This window comes from Convolutriloba macropyga, chromosome 11, assembly GCF_964194025.1.
Source record: "Convolutriloba macropyga chromosome 11, txConMacr16.3, whole genome shotgun sequence".
In the NCBI taxonomy this organism is placed as follows: domain Eukaryota; kingdom Metazoa; phylum Xenacoelomorpha; order Acoela; family Convolutidae; genus Convolutriloba; species Convolutriloba macropyga.
In genome coordinates, this window is record NC_134478.1 from 30,328,106 (window position 1) to 30,347,948 (window position 19,843).

The window sequence follows — 19,843 nt, forward strand, 5'->3', positions numbered from 1 at the left end:
CGTAAAAAATGTTTAGTTATGTAAACCGGATAGGTCGAAAGTATAAAATTTGAGCTCAACAAAGAAACTAAATTAGTCTTTTTTTCTCAAAAATATTTGAAATGAGTTTTTGAGCACTGAATACGTCAAATATTATCACTGCAGCAAAACAAATAGTTTCAAAATTTATCATCTGTGAAAGCCATGGTGAGTGTTTTGAAAAGCCTTGACAATGATTTTGTTTGAAAGTTAATAGGATGTTATCAACTTGAATGGATAGAGTACTTTTGCTTTTATATTCTGGACCAGTCCGTTGACCCCAAATTTTGTTGCCCCTAGCGCTTATTTTTTCATACATTATAAGGTCAAAACTTGATACCCGTAGGGTCTTGAGGTCTTTAAAAAGAGTCATTGAACTTCTTGGGGTGAAATCGCGAAATTACGGAAAACCTGGGAGATTTTTGCTAACATTCCGGAAATCTATGGTTCGATCAAAAAATAGTTAACCCTGTCTTTTGGATTAATTTTTTTTGCAAAACTCGAATACTGTTTAAAGATTTGGATCAAGGAAAATTCAAAATTTGAGCTCAGAGGAAGTTTTACCGATTATAATTAATCTATGGAGAGCAGAGCCCGCGAAATGAGTATTGAGTACCGAATACGTCAAATATTATCACTGCGCCAAAACAAATAACTTTCAAAATTTATTATTTGTAAAAGCCTTTAGAGTGTTTTGGCAATCCTTGACAGTACTTTTGTTTGGAAATTATTAGGTTGCTATCAACTTGAAGGGATAGATTACTTGCTTTTTTGTTCTGTACCAGTACCTCCACCCCATTTTTGTTGCCCCTACTGCGTATTTTTTCATACAACATAAGAGAAAACTTAAGAGAAAAAAAGGGTCCATTGAACAGCGTTAATTGCTAAAATACGGGAAAATCTGGGAGACTTTTGCTACCGGCGTTTTTCTACCGATAAGCTATTGCTCGATCAAAAAATAGATGACCCTGTCATTTGGATTGTTTTTTTGCAAAACGCGATAATTGTTTAACTATTTGGAATAAGGAAAATTTAAAATTTGAGCTTGGAGGAAGTTCATCGATTATAGGTAACCTATGGAGAGCAGAGCCAGCAACGTGTTTATTTTTCTTCATTTTAGTTTGAGACGAGTAAGATGACATCCTACCAAGAACACCACTATCCGAGTTTTTATCCGTTTTTGTGTAAATATTTCTGCTAAATTTTTCGAGACTTTTTTAAATCAAAAGGCTGCAAAAAAGCTTTTGTTTCATACTTCCTTTAAATTTGCAGAAAGTAGAGACCTAACATCTACCACCACAACCTTTGAAAAGTCCAAAAACTAGCTGTACATTCGCTTTCTATAGGAGTTTTCTTGAACTAAATTTTTGCCGGTTTGTTGAAAAATAAACCTAATAATTATACAAAATGCATGATTTAATTGTGGTTTATTGACATAATTCATTTGCTAATTACTTCATTTTAAAACATATGGAATTATTAATTATTTGTTGGACGCTGAGAAAAAGCAGGGCTAAGAATGACCTCATCATGGATTCTTACAATCAATAATTGTTCGGAATTTATTAGGGCGAGGTGTTTTTCAAACATTATTGCAGTTTTGTCTTTTTTTAAGTTGATAACTGACAAGAATTATTTCAAATCACGTCCAAATCAATGACAGATCATGTTTATACGAACATATGGCCATATGATGATATAGTTCGTCTTCAGAGAAAAGCGCGTAGTTTTCATGGCTTTGACAATGTATTTTCGTAAACTTTAAATGGTTCCTTTTTGTTTTGGGATCATTTGTCAACCTTTATTGCAAGCCTCAAGACTACGTTTTATTAATTAAAGATTCAACTGTGCTCTTATAGAGCTGCATGTGAGCCTACACATGGCCTGCAGTTGAAGTCTAATTCCTCTTTAACTTTGAATATATGTTTTAAGTGAATGTTAAAGAAGTTTTTGTCATTTTTTGATTAATTTCTGTCGCAATAAAGGTTAGACCCAATTTATACAAGGCAAAACTTATTCAAAGTGAAGGAAAAAAACACTTTATACTGTCTTTATATTCAAGTAATCTTTTTTGGCTTTCTTACTACGAAACTTCGTAAAAATTGTGTTACTACTTGCATACTTTCTTCTATTTGAGGTAGCTCTTTAATCCACTTTTCAAATAAAATGTTAACCATAGCTTCAATTGGCATTAAAAGAATGCGCAAAATAAACATTTTTAATGGCTTCTGTGAATAGCTGACAATTTTAACAACTGAAAAAGCCGTTCTCTCAAAAAACTTATTGGATATTTATCTTTGCCTACGAGAGTGGTTCTCTTCGTTTTCGTACGGCATAATCCTGTCAATCAAGAGCCCTAAATCCTCCTTTAGATGTATAAATGAATCTATTTACTGAGCTCAGATTAGAGCTAAAAGCTTCAATGATTTTCAGTTAATTTTATTTAAGAAATTAATTTTGTACTTCCCAATTTTTGCATGTTTTCATGAATTTGGGTTGTTATTCGTTCTCTTTCGAACATATCACATTTAGGAGAGTTCCAACTGGCTGCGAGGGAATGCAGAAAAGAACCTGTTTGAAGACTTCAGTGAATAGCCTATAGTTTTAACGGCTGCGCATCCGTGCTCTGGCAAAATTTAATTAGTTTTTTTGTTTTTGCCTCTAAATGTCATTCTTTTTGTTGTCCGTCGGCATATTTATGCAAATTGAGGGCCTTTATTGCCTTAACAATTGTTTAATTGAATCTATTTCCTGATTTCAGTTTATAGCTAACGGTTTTAAATTTTTTCAATAACTTTTTTAAAAACATTTTTGTTATCCCATTTTTTGTTCTTTGTCGTCAACAAATTACTAAGTTTTATTTATGACAGAGCTCATCACTTCTCTATTGCCCTAAACACGAATTTTCCTGCTGGTGGTTATGTTTTGACAGATGTCTATAGGGCTTAGAAAAGTGTTTTCGTAAAAAGTTCGTGAGTTTTCGATACCGAAAAATTGTGGTTTTTTCTTTTTGTCTTTTCCACAAATACCCTTCACATATAAGACGCATTTAAAATTAACAAGAACCAAAGCAAATCTTGAAATCGCTTTCATCAAATTAAAATTTTTAATGGTTTTTAATTTGTTATTGATATAACGGCTTCAAAACTGTGGCTTCGATAAATTCTTTGAAATTTTGAGTTTTGTCGGTATTTGCTGTTTTTGTCCTATGATTTGGTCCCAATAACAATAAGCACAACAGGATTCCTGAGCAGTTGTAAAGAGATCTGATTTTAATTCAGTTGAAAGCTTATGGGTTGTTTGAACTTTTGAAAATATTTCTTTCAAAATCAGTGGAATTTTGATCTTTTTAACTTTCATATTATTTCTTTCAAATTTGTAGCTTAGTCTCTGTAACGGAGGGTCGCATCTTTTTTCCAGTAAACCAAGATCCAATCTTCATAATAATTTTATATTGAACAAATAGTTTTTTAGCTTTGGTACTAAGCAATTTCATTAAAGTGTGATTTTTGGATATTTGCTCATTCTGCTCATGCAGTTTTTTGGACATTATTGCCCAATGTTGCACATTATATCTAGTTTTTCACAATATCATGATTATGGTTGGCCCAATTGTCATTGAAAAATTGCCAAGTTAACGGTGCCCAATACTCTCCATGAATAGCCTGTGGGTTGAACGGTTGCTGTACCGCTTTCTTGTTCAATTCGTATTTTTTTTCGTTTTTGCTGTTATTTTTGCAGTCATCCGACATATTACGGATAACGACAAGTCTTAATTGCTTCCTATGACGTATAAATTAGACTTCCTGAGGAGCCGAGTTCATACGAAGTGGTTTGAATCAATTTAAAATTGGTTGTGTTCAGAAAAACTTATTTTTCAATTTTGTACTTTTTCCTCTTCGTTGTCGGCCTGTCACAGAGTCGTATTATTGAGAAGTTTTATATTTTATCCACTCAACATCTAATGAAGTACAGGTCAATTTGTATAGATCGGGTTTTAGCGGGCTACTTGTTCATTTTGTTTTTCTGATTTTTAAATATAGTCATCGAGTTTTGGTCGTAATTAATGTTTGCTATTATTTGTTTTTGTGTCTTGTGAAGTACTCTCATTGATGGCAAGTCTCATCGGCCCTCTAACCCAGAATTAATTTTCATTTGTTTGTTGAAAGATATGTGATTTTTTGAACCTTTTCTCTCTCTTCCTCATTTGGTAGACTATTGAATCAAAACGTGGACGGGCGAGGTGGGAACTTCATGTGCTAACGCACATTACCGAGCCTCCTTGTTTGCTAAAACAATAATCTTGAAAAAAGGTTTGAAACTTGGAAAGGACGTTCTGTTGACAATAGGGTGGGCCGTTGAAAAAAGAACATATATGTCTAAAACATTCGAATTTTGCTTAATTTTATAAATTCTACTTACTGTCCGCATTCTCAATTCTCATCATTGATGAAAATTAATCTTTGCAGAACATGACGATGATACTGTTATTAGCTGTGAATGGAACGTTCGCTATTCTTGAAACCGGTTGTAAAAAAATAGAGCAAGGATTCCAATTTGACAAAGATTCCAATCTAAAAACTTTTACTTTTATTTGCACAATAATGTCGCTTTTACTTCCAATGATGCATAAAGAATTAAATTCGCATAAACAAAAATCAACCTGCTGGCAAAAGTCTCAGCAAATATATTCTCATCAAAATGGGCGCTTTCACTTCATAATCGGAGAAGATCTCAAGCAATTGAGGCAGAGACCTTTTTTTTTATCAAAATCTATGTATGGCTACGCGCCATGTTTTTATGTCTTCTCAGCAGCTTCGGTGATTTGCACACTTAGCGACCAGTAAAGCCCTAAGACAGGTGTTCAACGACTTAAACTGTTTAACCCGCTTTTGAGGACGAAAAGTCAAATGGTCAGGAGAAAAAACTATCAAATGGAAAGTCTGTGGTACAAAATATAAATTTTCCCATATATTAGTCCAACAGGACTAACATAATTCGATTGAGAGCAATCAATGATAAAGGTTTGGCTTACATTTATAGGGATATATTTTGATTTTAAGCACAAATACATCGCTTGCTCATCAAAGACTGAAAACTGAAAAAACGTTCAGGTAGATTTACAATCAAAAATATTCTCTCCAATTTTTAAACACCGCAGGGAATTGATGTAATCTTACATTTCAGTTCTCTAAATAAGTTAGAACATAAATGGTGGCCCCCTCGGGACGTGTACCCAGCAATCGGGCGCAAGTGCGCTCGTACTCGGCCTTTAAGTCCCTCGGGCCCGCTAAGATTTATCTTCTAACATATACTTAGAGACTACTAATGCTCTAAGAGCAGTGAATTTATTTTCACATTCGGGTTTTGCCATTTTATGCTATTTCTGAGGACAAAAATTCAACTTGGTCAGACCAAAACGATCAAACTAAAAACAGCAAAAAAGCAACCCGAAGCAAATAACAGCTAAAACGTTCATTTCAAAGCACCTTTAATTTTATAAAAAGCACCTTTAAGAAACATAGGAAGATCACTTTATGGGTTTTTCAAGCAGTCTTGATATTTTCCACCGTTTTCCAAATATTTCAAAACTTCTTCAGAACAGTCGTCAATAAATTCTCCTTTGTATTTGGGTCTATGTTCAACACACCACAAATCGGGTAAAAATTGAGGGTTCATGGTTTCCACAAAATGAGCTCGCCACCGTTGTTTCAGAGCCTCCAAACCTAGGCCCCGTTCCACGTAACTCCGACAAACTTTCAAGCCATGTGGCTCCAATGCTTCGTGTTTGAGACTTCTAAATATCAAATGATCTCATCGAGGTGCCCTTGCATTTGCTTGGCTAAATTGTATAATTATGTTAGGACAAATGCTGTGGATATATAAAGCCAAAATTGCAATAAAGGACGACCCTCGTTTTGTGCCCCGAGATGCCTAAAATATAGATATTACCAAGAATCTTGAAGGTGAGTACGAAAACGTAGCAGGACCAGAAGTGAATTCCTTTCTAAAAATTGTGCAAACGAAATATCTGACTGCCTGCCAAGTTTCTATTAAGAGACATTTTTGAAACAAAAACACCAACAAGACTACATGATAATAGTAACAAAAAGATAGAAAGGAGTTGACACCATCAAAGTCTTTTCATTTGCATAACTAATGGCTTCAAAAGACATGAACCACGAAAAATGCAAAATCTAGAACTTGAACACATGGAAACATGATTCGTCTGACATCTCATACCAATCTATATCAATACCACTAAAAGACAAAGTAAAAGTAACATGAGAATAGTGCAAAAACAAAGGTGTGATGTCAGTCAATTAAGCACGTAAAAAATAAACATATAAAAAACTAAATTCAACAAATTGACTAGCATTTCACCAAAAAAGATAGGGGACATGTCTTTATTGAGAATAATTAGCAAGTAGACAACAACAAAAGCGGCAAACCTAAAAAAATCCGTTTATACGTTTTCAAAAGGTCGTTTTAAAAACTTTTTGAGAACAAAGTCATGAAAACCATTAGCTATACTGAAACCAATAAATGACTTCATTTATACCTCCACAGGAAGCCGTTGTGACCTGTCATGCAGAATGTCATACGACTACAAAATCGCATCGCATGATATGCAAAATGTCATCATATGCGACTAAAAAATCGCAGCATATGATATGCAGAATGTCACACGACTACAAAATGGCATCATATGCTATGTGATATGTTATTAATCTCATAATCGGCAAGGCAGCAGAAAAAAACCCCAAAAATTGAAAAATGTCAAGAAAATAAAAAAGCTAAAAAGCTCGCGGTATCAAAGCTATCATTTAGAAAAATAGCATCGAAGACTATATTCGAAATCACTTGAAAGAGCGCGCACCATCATTCCTTACCCAGACTACGCTACAGGGCGACAGAACCAAAAATAAACATAACCGACTAAACGTCGGAAGAATTGCTCTCGAACGACTCTCTAATCAATTGCAACCTGCTTCAAATAGGGGGCACCCGTTTCGGCGCACTTTTTATTTGACTTTTAGTTTTAAATTACCGCCAATTGAGTTCAGCTGCTTGAATGTGTGATTGAGAGAGAAATTTAGATCGCGCAAAACGCAAAAAGTCAAGGGCGTAAAAGTCACTCGACAAATCAAAACCGTCAAGCGAAAATTTTGCATAAAAAAGACGCTTAAGTTTACAATAATTGCTATGAACTTCGTTCAAGAGCAATTAAAGAGGCCAAGTTTGAAAATCAGTGATTTTTTTGAACAATTTTTTAAAACCATACGTCATTAAAACCATAAAAACCATTCTTCAATAGCTCTCTAGATAGCGAATTAGTTTATGATAGAGTAGTGCTCTTGAGAAAAGGCTATTTTGGTGCTCGTTCAGTAAAAAAAAGTAAATTATCAAGAAATCTGCCGCAAAAATAGTCCAATCAAAGGATATAACGATTGTTGTTATCGAAAAATGAAAACACTCATGTTGCTTAGCAAATTCTCATATTATATCAAACGAAACAAAAAGCATCAAAAATAAACAAAAATAGTGACAATCAGTCGATGTTCAGACAAATTAACGATACTTCTACGAAACAAACGAAATTCAAGAATCTACCCTACATCATTCAAAGCTTCGTATGCCAAATATATCACTCGCCAAAATTGAACAAAAGAATTAGTTGTGCATATAGCCCCCATTAAATGGGGTCGGAACAACAAACATAACCGACTAACGTCGGGGAAATTGCTCAAAGACGACCCGTGAGCGGTTGACTTTGTCAGTAGCTAGCTACGGTTTAGTGAGGTTAGCTTTTGCTTAATTGAAGGGGTCTGAGGTGAGTGCAGCGGGGGTGCACCGTTGGCAGTGGGGGTTGTGGGGGTCAACCTCTATGAACCACCTTTCACACCATACGTATGTCTCCAAAACAGTTTCTGTGAATCACATACTTTGAGACTAGTGAGCTGAAAGACTCTAAGAGAACTTAATGCCCGCTGGGCGCTACCTGTTTATCCCGTTTTTGAGGACGAAAAGTCAAAAGCGTCAGACGACAAATCGGTCAAGCGAAAAATCGCATAAAAAAGAAAGACCAACAGGACTAATGATGATAAAAGAAAGACCAAGATGATTATTCGTCAGAGTTAGCTGTTACGAGTGGTGGTCAACAGGGTTCAGTGTTTGCGGTTTTTATGTTTGCTGTGTACATTAATGACCTTCCATCTCTAATGGAGAACAGCACATATCTTTTCGCCGATGACACAAAAATTATTGGAAGTCAAATGAATTTATTTTCACTACAAAATGATTTAAACAAAGCAATTAAATGGTCAAAAGAAAACAGAATGCAATTCAACAATGCAAAGTTTGAAGCTATATGTTTTGATGTAAAAAAGTTAGATCAGTGTAGTGTCCACTTGTATGCAGACGATACAGAAATTACATGCAAATCTTCGGTGAATGATCTTGGTGTAGTAATTACTAATAACTTGAAATGGGACAGTCATATCAATCAGCGGCTGTCAAAGGCACAACAAAAGCTTTTTTCTTGAAGAGAAACGTTCCCTTTTCTACAAATACGAAAGTAAAAGTAAGTTTATACAAAAGTTACATTTTATCAATTCTCCTGTACGCGTCAAATGTATGGTTCTCGAATTGGCCAAATTGCAGAAAACTCGAAAAGATGCAAAGACGAGCGCTCAAGTGGGCTTTGAATAAGAAATTTTTTACAGATAGTGACTACAATCAGAGCCTCATTTCCAACAATTTGTTGCCGATCAGTTTTCTTTTGGTTCGAAATGATCTTCTTATGCTGAACAAAATTTACAACTGTGGTACTGCCCTTAAGTTTGATGATTATTGGAAAGTTTTCAAGGGACCACGCAGTAACCGTTCTGCAGCAAAACAATTTTTGAAGACCAATTTTAATTGGACGAAATCAGTCAAATTCGAAGAGTATTTTGTCTTGAGAGTTGTGAAATATGCAAATGTTCTCTCTCAGCGAAATGACATCTCAACTTTTGACTGGACATGTCCAACAGTGTTATTTCGGAAACAGCTGAACTCGCTGTTGAAATTAAAGGCTTTGAACTTTAAATACTATCAGTATCCTGTTAATTGGTCCTGTTTCTAATTAGTTAACAAAGTGATTCCCGCATCGCGGGTACCAAGTCAATTTAATAATAATAATAATAATAATACAATTGCTACAAACTTCGTTTGAGAGCAATTAATAATGGTTCCACGTGATGACAGGCGATAGAAGAGCATAGAATAATTAATGCAGTTCAAAGACCTCATTGCATAAGATGGAAATCTTTGAAATCGTCACCACTGGTTGCCTAATTGGGATCAACATTTTTATAAGAATGCTTATCAGAAACCATCCAACATCATTACTTGATTTTTTACTTTACAGTCAAATATTCTGACAACCCCCGCCCACATTAATCTTATTACGTCATTAGTTAGCCAAATTAGAATAATGTCGGTACCTGACATAGTAAGAAAGTCCCGAGGAAAAATGAAAGTGTAATGACAACAGCAAAAAAGAATATCATAATAATGAACCACATGAGCTATTTTTACTAATATTCTCACTCACTGATGTTTCATACTGGCCACTCTTGTGATGTGATCAATTGTCACTTGGCCAGTGAAACTGTACCCATTGCCCATTTCCATCTTCGCATCCTCACTTTGAAGATAATCTGCAATTGGCTCCTTCAAATGGGCTATCCTTTCTGCAGGCATTGTCTCCATATGTGCGTTCAAAGCCCTTAACGAATAATTGGACTTCCAAACTGATTTATACAAAAATCAAAAGCTATTCTCACAAAAAGCGTAGCCTTGATAAGTCCATTAGTGTAAGAAAGCAAAATTACTCAAAATGTGTCAAAGTTTTTTTTAAGTCATACACATATTTAGTAAAGCGCTAGGGCAATAGTTCTCTAAGCAGCACTCCTAAAGCTTTCGTAGCCGCTAAGTGAACGATGGAGCGAATCTGCCGAAGAGCGCTTGAGGGGGCAAGGTAGACTATTGTGAACCACATTAGTATGCCTAGCCCCCTCAAGCGTTCTTCGGCAGATTCGCTGCATCGTACACTTAGCGACTACGAAAGCTTTAGGAGTGTTGCTTAGAGACCTATTGCCCTAGCGCTTTACTAGTTTGTCCCTTTTTCGAAGAAGGAAAGTCAACTGAAACAGCTCGAGCGAGCAAAAGTGTTCGAGAATCTTCTAGCTAAAAAGACAAAACGAACAAGCAAAAATTTTGCAAAAGAACTGTTTACTTCGTTCGAATGTAATTAAAAATCATGACTCAAAATTTACCATGCCACATTTTGATGTCATACTCATGAGCATCTAATTGACGTTACGTACACAAAATCAAATATATAACCGGCAATAACAAAAAACCTCTTTTGAGTTCTCACGTAGAAAAAGCGTGAACAAAAATAAGCAAGAGGCAACACAGCGAAAGTATAACCAAAATCATTCTCGAAAAGACTAGAAGAGTTGTGAATAATGAGTTCTAGAAGCAATGATAAACAGGAACCCGAGTAACTAAAATCATTAAGGTTGCTAAGGGGGCTTCAAATGACGTCATTAGAGGTTATTATCTACCAGTATAATCACTAACAAGGAGGCTCGTTAAGGTGCGTTTGCACATGATGTTCCGTCCCGAGCTCATCTACATTTTTGAGTTAATTGTCAACCAAATGAAGAGATAACAAAAATTGATTTAAAAAAGTTTAAATAAGTTTGAAAAAATCGTTACAAACCCTAACTGCTAATTGAATTACATAATGCCATGCCTCATTGCAGCGCTCACAATAACCGCCATTAAAGAGACTGCGAGAAAAAAAACAGACAACAAAATAAGCAAACAAAAATTTCACGGCAAAAACTCAATATTTAATTTTAAGAAGCACCTAGTAACAACGTCAAAATGCAATCAGATAAAAACCTCAACCACACAAATTTTCTTTTTCCTGACTAAACAGCGGATGAAAAATTTCCTTAATGAGACTAGGTAACAAGTCGACAAAGAGAAGAAAAAATGAGACGAAATTCAAAAATGAATCAACATTTTTTAAACCAAATAATTTCAAAACACTTAAAAATCATTAGCATATAACAAAATAATTCAATATAAATTTACTAAAAAGTCATTCTGAAAACAATGGGACCTGTTTTTGATTAGACTAAGCCATAGGAACTAACTCAGGATGCAGAAACACTCAAAAAATTACAAACAATTTGCGAACACACAAATTATTGAAGCCATTAAAATCATTAGCTATTATCTAAAAATTGTATTTTTCTTTCAGTTTTTATTTATACTAATTCAGCTAAAACTATACTGAAAGAATAAATAAGTTCATTTGGACCACATCTGAATATCATTGGGATCTGTTATTTCCCGAATGTGCTAAACGAATACACCACCAACAAAACTTTAATGAAAATGCATATTGTCCAACAAATAAAACATCAGTTAGGAGATAATATCAGTAAGCATGTTTTGGATGGGACCTCTCAATGTCGGTAATAAGTTACACGTTGACAGGTTATCACAAACTTTCAGACTGTTCGATATAAACTGACTGCTTTGGGTAAAATAATTCTTTCAATCCTCAATTACAAGCTTATGAGAATGGTTAGCACTTTACGGCTACCTAAAGAATTAAAAAAACAGACAAAAACAGTAAATTCAAAAAACTGAGCGAGAAAAGTGTCGCAGGCATTAGAAAATGAACTTTTCAGTAAAAATTTTTCTATTTACAATTAAATTTTCCACAGCTAAGGGATTTTTTTAACAATATGACTTCAAAAATTCACCGAATTTGAACAAATACATTAAGACCACGATTTTGAGAAAACCCGTAGAATCAACACCATTAAATTCAATAGCTTTCAATGGAAGCCAATAATTACGCTAAAATATGCCTCGATGGGACGCAAGGCTGTTTGTCATTCATAAGTCATCAATAAGACATTACAACAAGTCATTGACTATGAAAACAACAACAAATACAGGCAAAATGCAAAATTCAGTAAAAAAGTGCGAGAAGAAAGTGTCGAAGGCTTTTAAACTCTAAGCTTTTCTCTGAAAACTTTATATGTGACCCATTAAACGTCTTCTCTAAACCAATGGGAACTATCAATATTAGGATGTGATAAGATTTAAAAAGAAACCAAAAGTACGAATTGCCATTGGAGTCATACAATCAATAGTTAGAAGATAAAACCGCTCACCAGATTAATTTGGTTGCAATAGAAAGGACGGGGTCTTGCCATTACTGAGACTGACGTACAGTTCACGAAAATAAATTTATGATTGGTTAATGTTTTAAAAAATTTTCAAAATTTATTTTCAAAGTCCTAACAGCCATTAGCTGTCCACTGAAAGCCTTACATAGGTTCACTTCATGGTCATTACGAAACCTATTGCACTTGCAGTCAACACGTTTATGCCATAGGACACCAAAAATTTAGTCGAAACCAAAAAAAAAACATGAGCGATTCCTTGAAAACAATTTTTGTTGTTCATTGGGCTTCATTTGACTGTAAAAGATGCTTGTCATTAATGGAACCTCGATAAGAAAAGTGACTAGTCTCTAGGTGACTTAAAAAAACAAAAAAATATGAAAAATTTTTCAAAGAGCTCTTAAATAGAATTTAAATTTTGAAGTAAATTTCGCTATGAGACCAGAACCAGTCTTTTTTATCGCCTTTCGTCTATTAGAAAAACATAATTTTTTAATTTTGTGGCGTGAAATGTAATTTTGAATTACTATTTTTATAGATAAAATCTTAATTTGAAGAAAAATTGCACCAAAAGTGATCAAAATTGTGCCAAATATCCAGTGTTCACACAAAACTGCAATTCCTCGATAACTCCTCGAAAAAAACCAAATTCATGGTCATTACGAAACCTATTGCACTTGCAGTCAACACGTTTATGCCATAGGACACCAAAAATTTAGTAAATCCTCAAAAAGAGAATCAAAATTTTTATATAAATTTACGAGAACTGAGAGTCGAATCCAAAAAAAAACATGAGCGATTCCTTGAACACAATTTTTGTTGTTCATTGGGCTTCATTTGACTGTAAAAGATGTTTGTCATTAACGGAACCTCGATAAGAAAAGTGACTAGTCTCTAGGTGACTTAAAAAAACAAAAAAATATGAAAAATTTTCTTAAGAGCTCTTAAATAGAATTTAAATTTTTTGAAGTAAATTTCGCTATGAGACCAGAACTAGTCTTTTTTTATCGCCTTTCGTCTATTAGAAAAACATAATTTTTTAATTTTGTGGCGTGAAATGTAATTTTGAATTACTATTTTTATAGATAAAATGTTAATTTGAAGAAAAATTGCACCAAAAGTGAACAAAATTGTGCCAAATATCCAGTGTTCACACAAAACTGCAATTCCTCGATAACTCCTCGAAAAAAACAAAACTCATGGTCATTACGAAACCTATTGCACTTGCACTCAACACGTTTATGCCATAGGACACCACAAATTTAGTAAATCCTCAAAAAGAATCAAAATTTTATTTAAAATTACGAGAACTGAGAGTCGAATCCAAAAAAACATGAGCGATTCCTTGAAAACAATTTTTGTTGTTCATTGGGCTTCATTTGACTGTAAAAGATGTTTGTCATTAATGGAACCTCGATAAGAAAAGTGACTAGTCTCTAGGTGACTTAAAAAAACAAAAAAATATGAAAAATTTTCTTAAGAGCTCTTAAATAGAATTTAAATTTTTTGAAGTAAATTTCGCTATGAGACCAGAACTAGTCTTTTTTATCGCCTTTCGTCTATTAGAAAAACATAATTTTTTAATTTTGTGGCGTGAAATGTAATTTTGAATTACTATTTTTATAGAAAAAAATCTTAATTTGAAGAAAAATTGCACCAAAAGTGAACAAAATTGTGCCAAATATCCAGTGTTCACAAAAAACTTCAATTCCTCGATAACTCCTCGAAAAAAACAAAATTCATAAAAATCTTTTTAATTTCGTTCTCTACGCTGGATGAGCTTTTTAATGATACCACTCACATTTCTCTACGATGAATATATCGATCGGCAAAATTGTCTGAACAAAAAAACCATTTGAGTATATAGTTCCTTCCCCCACAAGTGGGGTCGGAACAATAAAATTTAACGTTAAAAAGTTCTCCAACTTCGGTGCACCTTTCATTTGACTTTTAGTACTGACTTAACAACATTTTGGGTTGTCTACATTTGCGAAGAGCTGGATGGACAGCCACTTCTTGAAAATGAGGACAAATCTCTCAGCTCATATAAGAGTTTAAATGTACCAACCTCAAGTACTTCCGTTTTGGTGTTAACCACGGAAACAACTGTGTTTTGATTGCCATACATTATACTACAAAATCTGAAGTTCTTGTGCGTTTTGGAAAGTTTTACAGTCAGAGAAAAAATGAGGTGCTACCTGGCAGCATGAATGGCCTGATTAAGGAGAAGAGGGGGCTGTTTCTTGACAAGTGATGTTATGGCACCCATGGGAGCATCGCACTCCACTTCCAGCTTCCGTCTCATCTGCAGATCATGCCAGTTGCTCTGCACGTGACATCCAACACACACAACTAGAGTATCGTGCGACTGGTGCGACTTAATGGAGTCCGGGAAGTGTCTAGAAAAAGTGAAGGACTTAAACGCGTTATGCTTTTAAATGAGATCTGGTATTCGAATATTTGCTTTAAACCACTACAACAGCCACAAAATTAGGAGCGCAAAACTATTCATTAGAGAATAGCCTGATTAAGAGGGCTAAAGAGATGTATGTCTTTAGTTCACTAAATTGCTCATTACACCATTATGCCTCCTCCACAGTTTCAATGAACCATACACTTAAAAACTTTTATAACTCTGTCCGAGCACCAATGCAACTTCAGGCCCTCGTTTTTTAAGTTTATAGAGTCTGTCATCAAAACGTCTAATAGTATCATATATTGATCTAACAAAAAATCACATTAAATCCCATTAAACTGGTGGTCTAACTGAAACAACTAAAATATTCTAGGATTTAAACTCCAAGACCAATGCCGAAAGCAAAAAGCTCCAAATGAACAAGAGAAAAAATAAGCAGAAGTATAACGCCATACGATACTCAATAAAAGCAGAAAAAATTTCTCAGTTAAATTACGATAAAGACAGGACTTTCAATGGGTAACTTTGAAGATTAGGAAACAATCTTCACACCATAAAATTGTTTCCTCGAAAAACTTTTGCTGAATCATATTCTTAGAAACTGATTAGGCGAAGGGCTCTATGAGAACTCAAAACCCTCCCAGAGTAAACTGTTTATTCCGTTTTTGAGGTCGAAAAGTCAAATGGGTCAGATGAAAAATCCATCAGGCAACAAATGGCATTAAAAAGACCACAGCACTAATAAGATTGCTGCTAACTTCGGATGACAGCAATTAAAACCCTAAGAATTCATTCAGCTGTCCCCAATGAACAGCTTCGGATAAAAGCAAAACTGATCTATGTACAAATGACCGCCATGACGACGGCGTCCGGCTCTTTTCGCTGAAGAGCATAAGTTGCCGTAGGCCCTGCCTCGCCGGTGCAAGCAAACACTAGCGGCCTGAATTTGCAAGGGAGGGTCTCCCATTCGAGAAGCTGAAGATGTGGTTCGATTTGAACGTCATGGTACATTTCCTACAGGAGAGTGGCCTCAGTGTCGTCTCCAAAGTGATGAAGCCAATGTTTATAACGACCTGTGGTGCAAAGCGGGACATCAGTTACACAGAACATTTTACCACGGAAATATTTGCTACATACAATTGTTGTGCTCCACTCACATCTCAGATAAAGGCCACCTTTGAATTTTTGGGGTAGAAATATTTTGCTAGCAGAAGACCGTTTAAACAACTTGCTGCAAGAAGCTAGTATGCAAAGTTGTTTCGTGGATTGATATACAGGATTCAGATGTACCTGATTGGTCAAGGTTGGCCTCGGAAAAAAGTCGAATAGTTGAACGCTCAAACACAATCAATGAGGTGTAATATAATTTCTAATTTTGATGGTTCAGATAATTTTCCGTAATGAAGGACTTACTTTTTCAGATATTTTATCTCATAAAACAAAAAAAGTCGAGGGTGCGGTGCAATAAGAAACGATGATTTATTTGGGCTACTTTGGTGAAACAAGAACAGAAATTCAATGGGGACCTTTATACAAAACTTGTCAGCTTTTGTGCTGTTCACAGATACTTTGTTTCGCATTGATCAATGTGACTTAAGCATGACTCAGCCATGAAACGCGTGAACCATCTCTGCGCCAAAAACGGAACCGCAAGCACATTTTCAGGTCCAGGCATAGCAAGATGTCGAATGAGTTCATAATTCAAAATTATCAGTAATGAGACAATCAAGCCTCTTGTTTCAAAAGAAACGCGTATACGCTTTTAAAGATTCCCCATGGCCATCTGTTGTTGCTGAACTAACATTACTTTCTCGACTGACGGCTCAGAAGTCTGCATTAGAAGCTGAGATTATGGAGCTTTGACGTCATCTCCAAGATCTAGAGAGAACGATAATAAAAATCATAGATTTGACCAATTAATTCAACAGTTTGTTAACCACTATTTTGGTACACTCCTCGAATTCCTCAACTGACAATTTAGCCGTGACGAAAGAAATGCAACGAAGTCTGTAGACCACAATATGACACTATAGTAGAAAATTTTCGCTCTTAGACCTAGCTGCACAGAGTTGGTCTGATCCTGTTTTCAATTTACCAATCATTTCGCGTCGCTGATTGGTCTAGCGAGAATTACTGCACAAGTCTCGCTTAAAATCTTCACGAAAAATTGAAACTTCTAATGAATGCTAAAAATTTGCTGTGCACTTCACTTTGCTTTCACTATCAGACAAAGCTTAAGCTGTATATTTCCGTCTACAAACTTACAATATGACCGATTAAGTTTAAACGATTGATGAACGACCTCTTTCATGCATGGTATCTAGTTAGTTTTGTTATTCTTAGGTGAGCTCTTATTTCAACGGTTAGCATGTGCTTCCATTTAAAGTTCAATTCGACGTCTTGAATGTTACTTGTTGCGAAATACTTGGATCTGTTCTGCCTCCCTTAGCTTGGTGACCATATCGCTTTCACGCGCAACGGATATGCATATTTTTTAACCAAAAACATCATAAATCTAAAAATTTGCTGCAAATAAATGTTTCTACACTACAATTAAAGCTTATAATTTCTTGCAAATGCTAATTAATTTTCCGCCTCATTAGAAAATGTCGCCGAAATACAAAGTAAAAAACCCACTTGCAATTTAAAATTTTCAAAATACTGAGCACTGAAATGAATTCCTCCAGTTCTACGGGTTCTTCGCCCATTCGGAGTCTTTGCTGGAACAAAAAAATTAGTTCCTTTTTCTTCTGGTTTTCAGCTATCGCTTAAGTGCTGACTAAAGTTGTGTTAAAATTCGCTCTAAAAGTTTTTTTCAGGATTTTCCTACAGCATATTCGCTAGCGATAAAACGTGCCTTGTTTTCAGCTGCTCCTAAATAAGTTCAACGCAATCTTTTAATTGCTGTTGACCTAATGCCATTCTTCAAATAACAGCAGTTAATCCATAATTCCCGATACACGGACCCCACCACTGTCACGAAGACCACTCCATTTAAAAGAACAAAATCATCCGTGCAGCTTCAATTTTGGAGGCCCTAGTTTTCCAGCAACGCATCCGTAGTTTGAAAGCATTGCGTTGTCTAATTATTGTTAGCTTAAGCTCAGGAGATGTTTTTAAATGAAAAACAACAAAATCTAAACATTTTCGGGTTTTTAGTGCCTGTTTAATAATTGGTAATGTGCTCTCCCACACGCGCAACTGTTCCAACACATCATTCGTCCGGTTGTACAGACGAAGGCAGACGGCAGCTCCGAAACAGATTTGGGTACCTCGTTCTAAATTACACACGGCAACGAAAAACCATTTCTCTGCAAGCCCGAATCAAAAGCGTGGCCGAGGTATTGACCTAGACAATAAGTTCCGACAACGAAAAAGCATCACTATGCGTATTTTTAAGCAGCAACGAGACGGATGTGACGTTCATTCGAAACCATCCATCCGGAAACTGCAAAATTGAAGAAAAAATGCTAGACAACTACAGGGAATCCAATTCTGAGAGATGTACAAGTAGAGGAAAAAAATATGTCGCAAAACAATCCAGCAGAAAGTCAATTTTTGGACAACCAAATATCAATTGGTCATAGTGAACATAGTCATCCAATGACAATTCTCCTATTAAGAAGGCTCCGATTGTCAAAAGGGCACCAAATCTCCGGGATGATCAAGTCATTGAACCAAGTGAATGATGTAATAGAGTGTGTTGTGTCTTTGGTGTACATCGGCCAAAGAAAATCAGTAACATTTTTTCTGTGCTCTTCTAACAATCAGAAAGTTAGGTGAATCAAGCAAAGTTTTGGACATCTGTTCCTTACCAAGTTGTTCTTCATTATACAGGCTAGAGAAAACAATTCAAAACATCACTTCTTTTAATAACATTATAAACATTTGGTTGATTTAGTGCATATAAAAGTTCTTTTTTCACGAGTAAGCCTCGTTTACTCTCTTTTTAACCCGCTGAAAATTTAGTATGAAAATCATAACTGCAAAATATATTTTTTACCAACTCAATATAATGCCTACTTATGCAAAAAGATTCAACTTATGGAAGAAATAGGACATCTGAGCTTTATCTCGCTTTATTTCAAAAGCTTCAAATCTTTATACAGATTTTTTTTTCGATGACTCATTTTTTTTATTCGAGCCTTCTTTCATTTTTTGCTCTAAGAAACTTTTGTGACAAGAAAACAGCGGACACGCCTTTCGACCAACGCTCCATGTTGTTAAAAGAATATCTGTGCAATATGACGCGTTAAGACTGAAAAGATTAGGCAGGAACTTGATTAAATACGAGAAGATAGTTTCTTTTACCAGCCGTTTCTGACAGGTTCTCGACAAAATTTCGACAAGTTCAGTGCCTGTGCGTTACGTGTTTCTATAAGTAAGATCAATGAAAGCGATCATTTTAGCGCGGAAACAAGTTGGTTTGTTAAATTGCTGTGAAAATGAGGAATGACCCAAAGGTATATTTTCAATACCATTTCCTGGAGTTTAAATGATCAATTTTGGGAATGTGGGTTGCCTCTTTTGACGTCTGGTAGATTGATACAGTGCCTAAATTATGCAATATCTCCTGGTAGAAGACGTATATCAAGCAGTACTATCGATGGATTAAATATGGATTTGTTGTTTAGCCAATCCTAAAATATTGATCGACCAATATATCCCCCGTGTTGACCCCATGAAGCAGCCCAACAGCGTTGACCAAAATTACTAGCCCTAAAACACACTTTGGCAAATGATTGAATGATTTGATAGACTCAGTATTATATGTCACTGAAATTTTGGACAAAATTGGTTCATTTCATTCATTGGGATTCTTGAGAATTTGGATGTTTTGAGTCGCCCAGGTTCATTTTTGGACATTTGCTACCAAAAGCTCGATCGGAAAAATCTGGAGAAATTGTTTGTCGACTGAGCTGCTTATTCCGAGACCTCATTATATGTGCTTTCTAGAAACGTAATTAAAAATGGAGAAATATCCAACTCAAACTAAATTTGAAAAGGTTCCAAATTTGAACGGACCTGGTCTGGTCGGTTTTTGCTCTGTAGAGAAGGATTTTTTCATTTTGTTTAATGCTTCTGACGGCTCATTGAAAGACGGCTTTGAAGGTGTACCTGAGGTAAAAATTTGTTTCAAAAAAAA

At 35.2% G+C, this 19,843-nt stretch overlaps 1 protein-coding gene across 1 annotated transcript in view; it reads right to left on the reverse strand.

Annotated features, from left to right (window-relative positions):
- Positions 1 to 4,962: 4,962 nt before the first annotated feature.
- LOC142349237 (exonuclease 3'-5' domain-containing protein 2-like) overlaps positions 4,963 to 19,843 on the reverse strand; it is a 57,885-nt gene continuing 43,004 nt past the window's right edge. The window contains exons 8-10 of the mRNA XM_075400665.1: positions 14,480 to 14,680; positions 9,617 to 9,790; positions 4,963 to 5,815 (exon numbers count right to left, since the gene is read on the reverse strand). Coding sequence (XP_075256780.1) covers positions 5,554 to 5,815; positions 9,617 to 9,790; positions 14,480 to 14,680 — 637 coding nt within the window. The 3' untranslated portion in view covers positions 4,963 to 5,553. The remainder of the gene's footprint in view (positions 5,816 to 9,616; positions 9,791 to 14,479; positions 14,681 to 19,843) is intronic.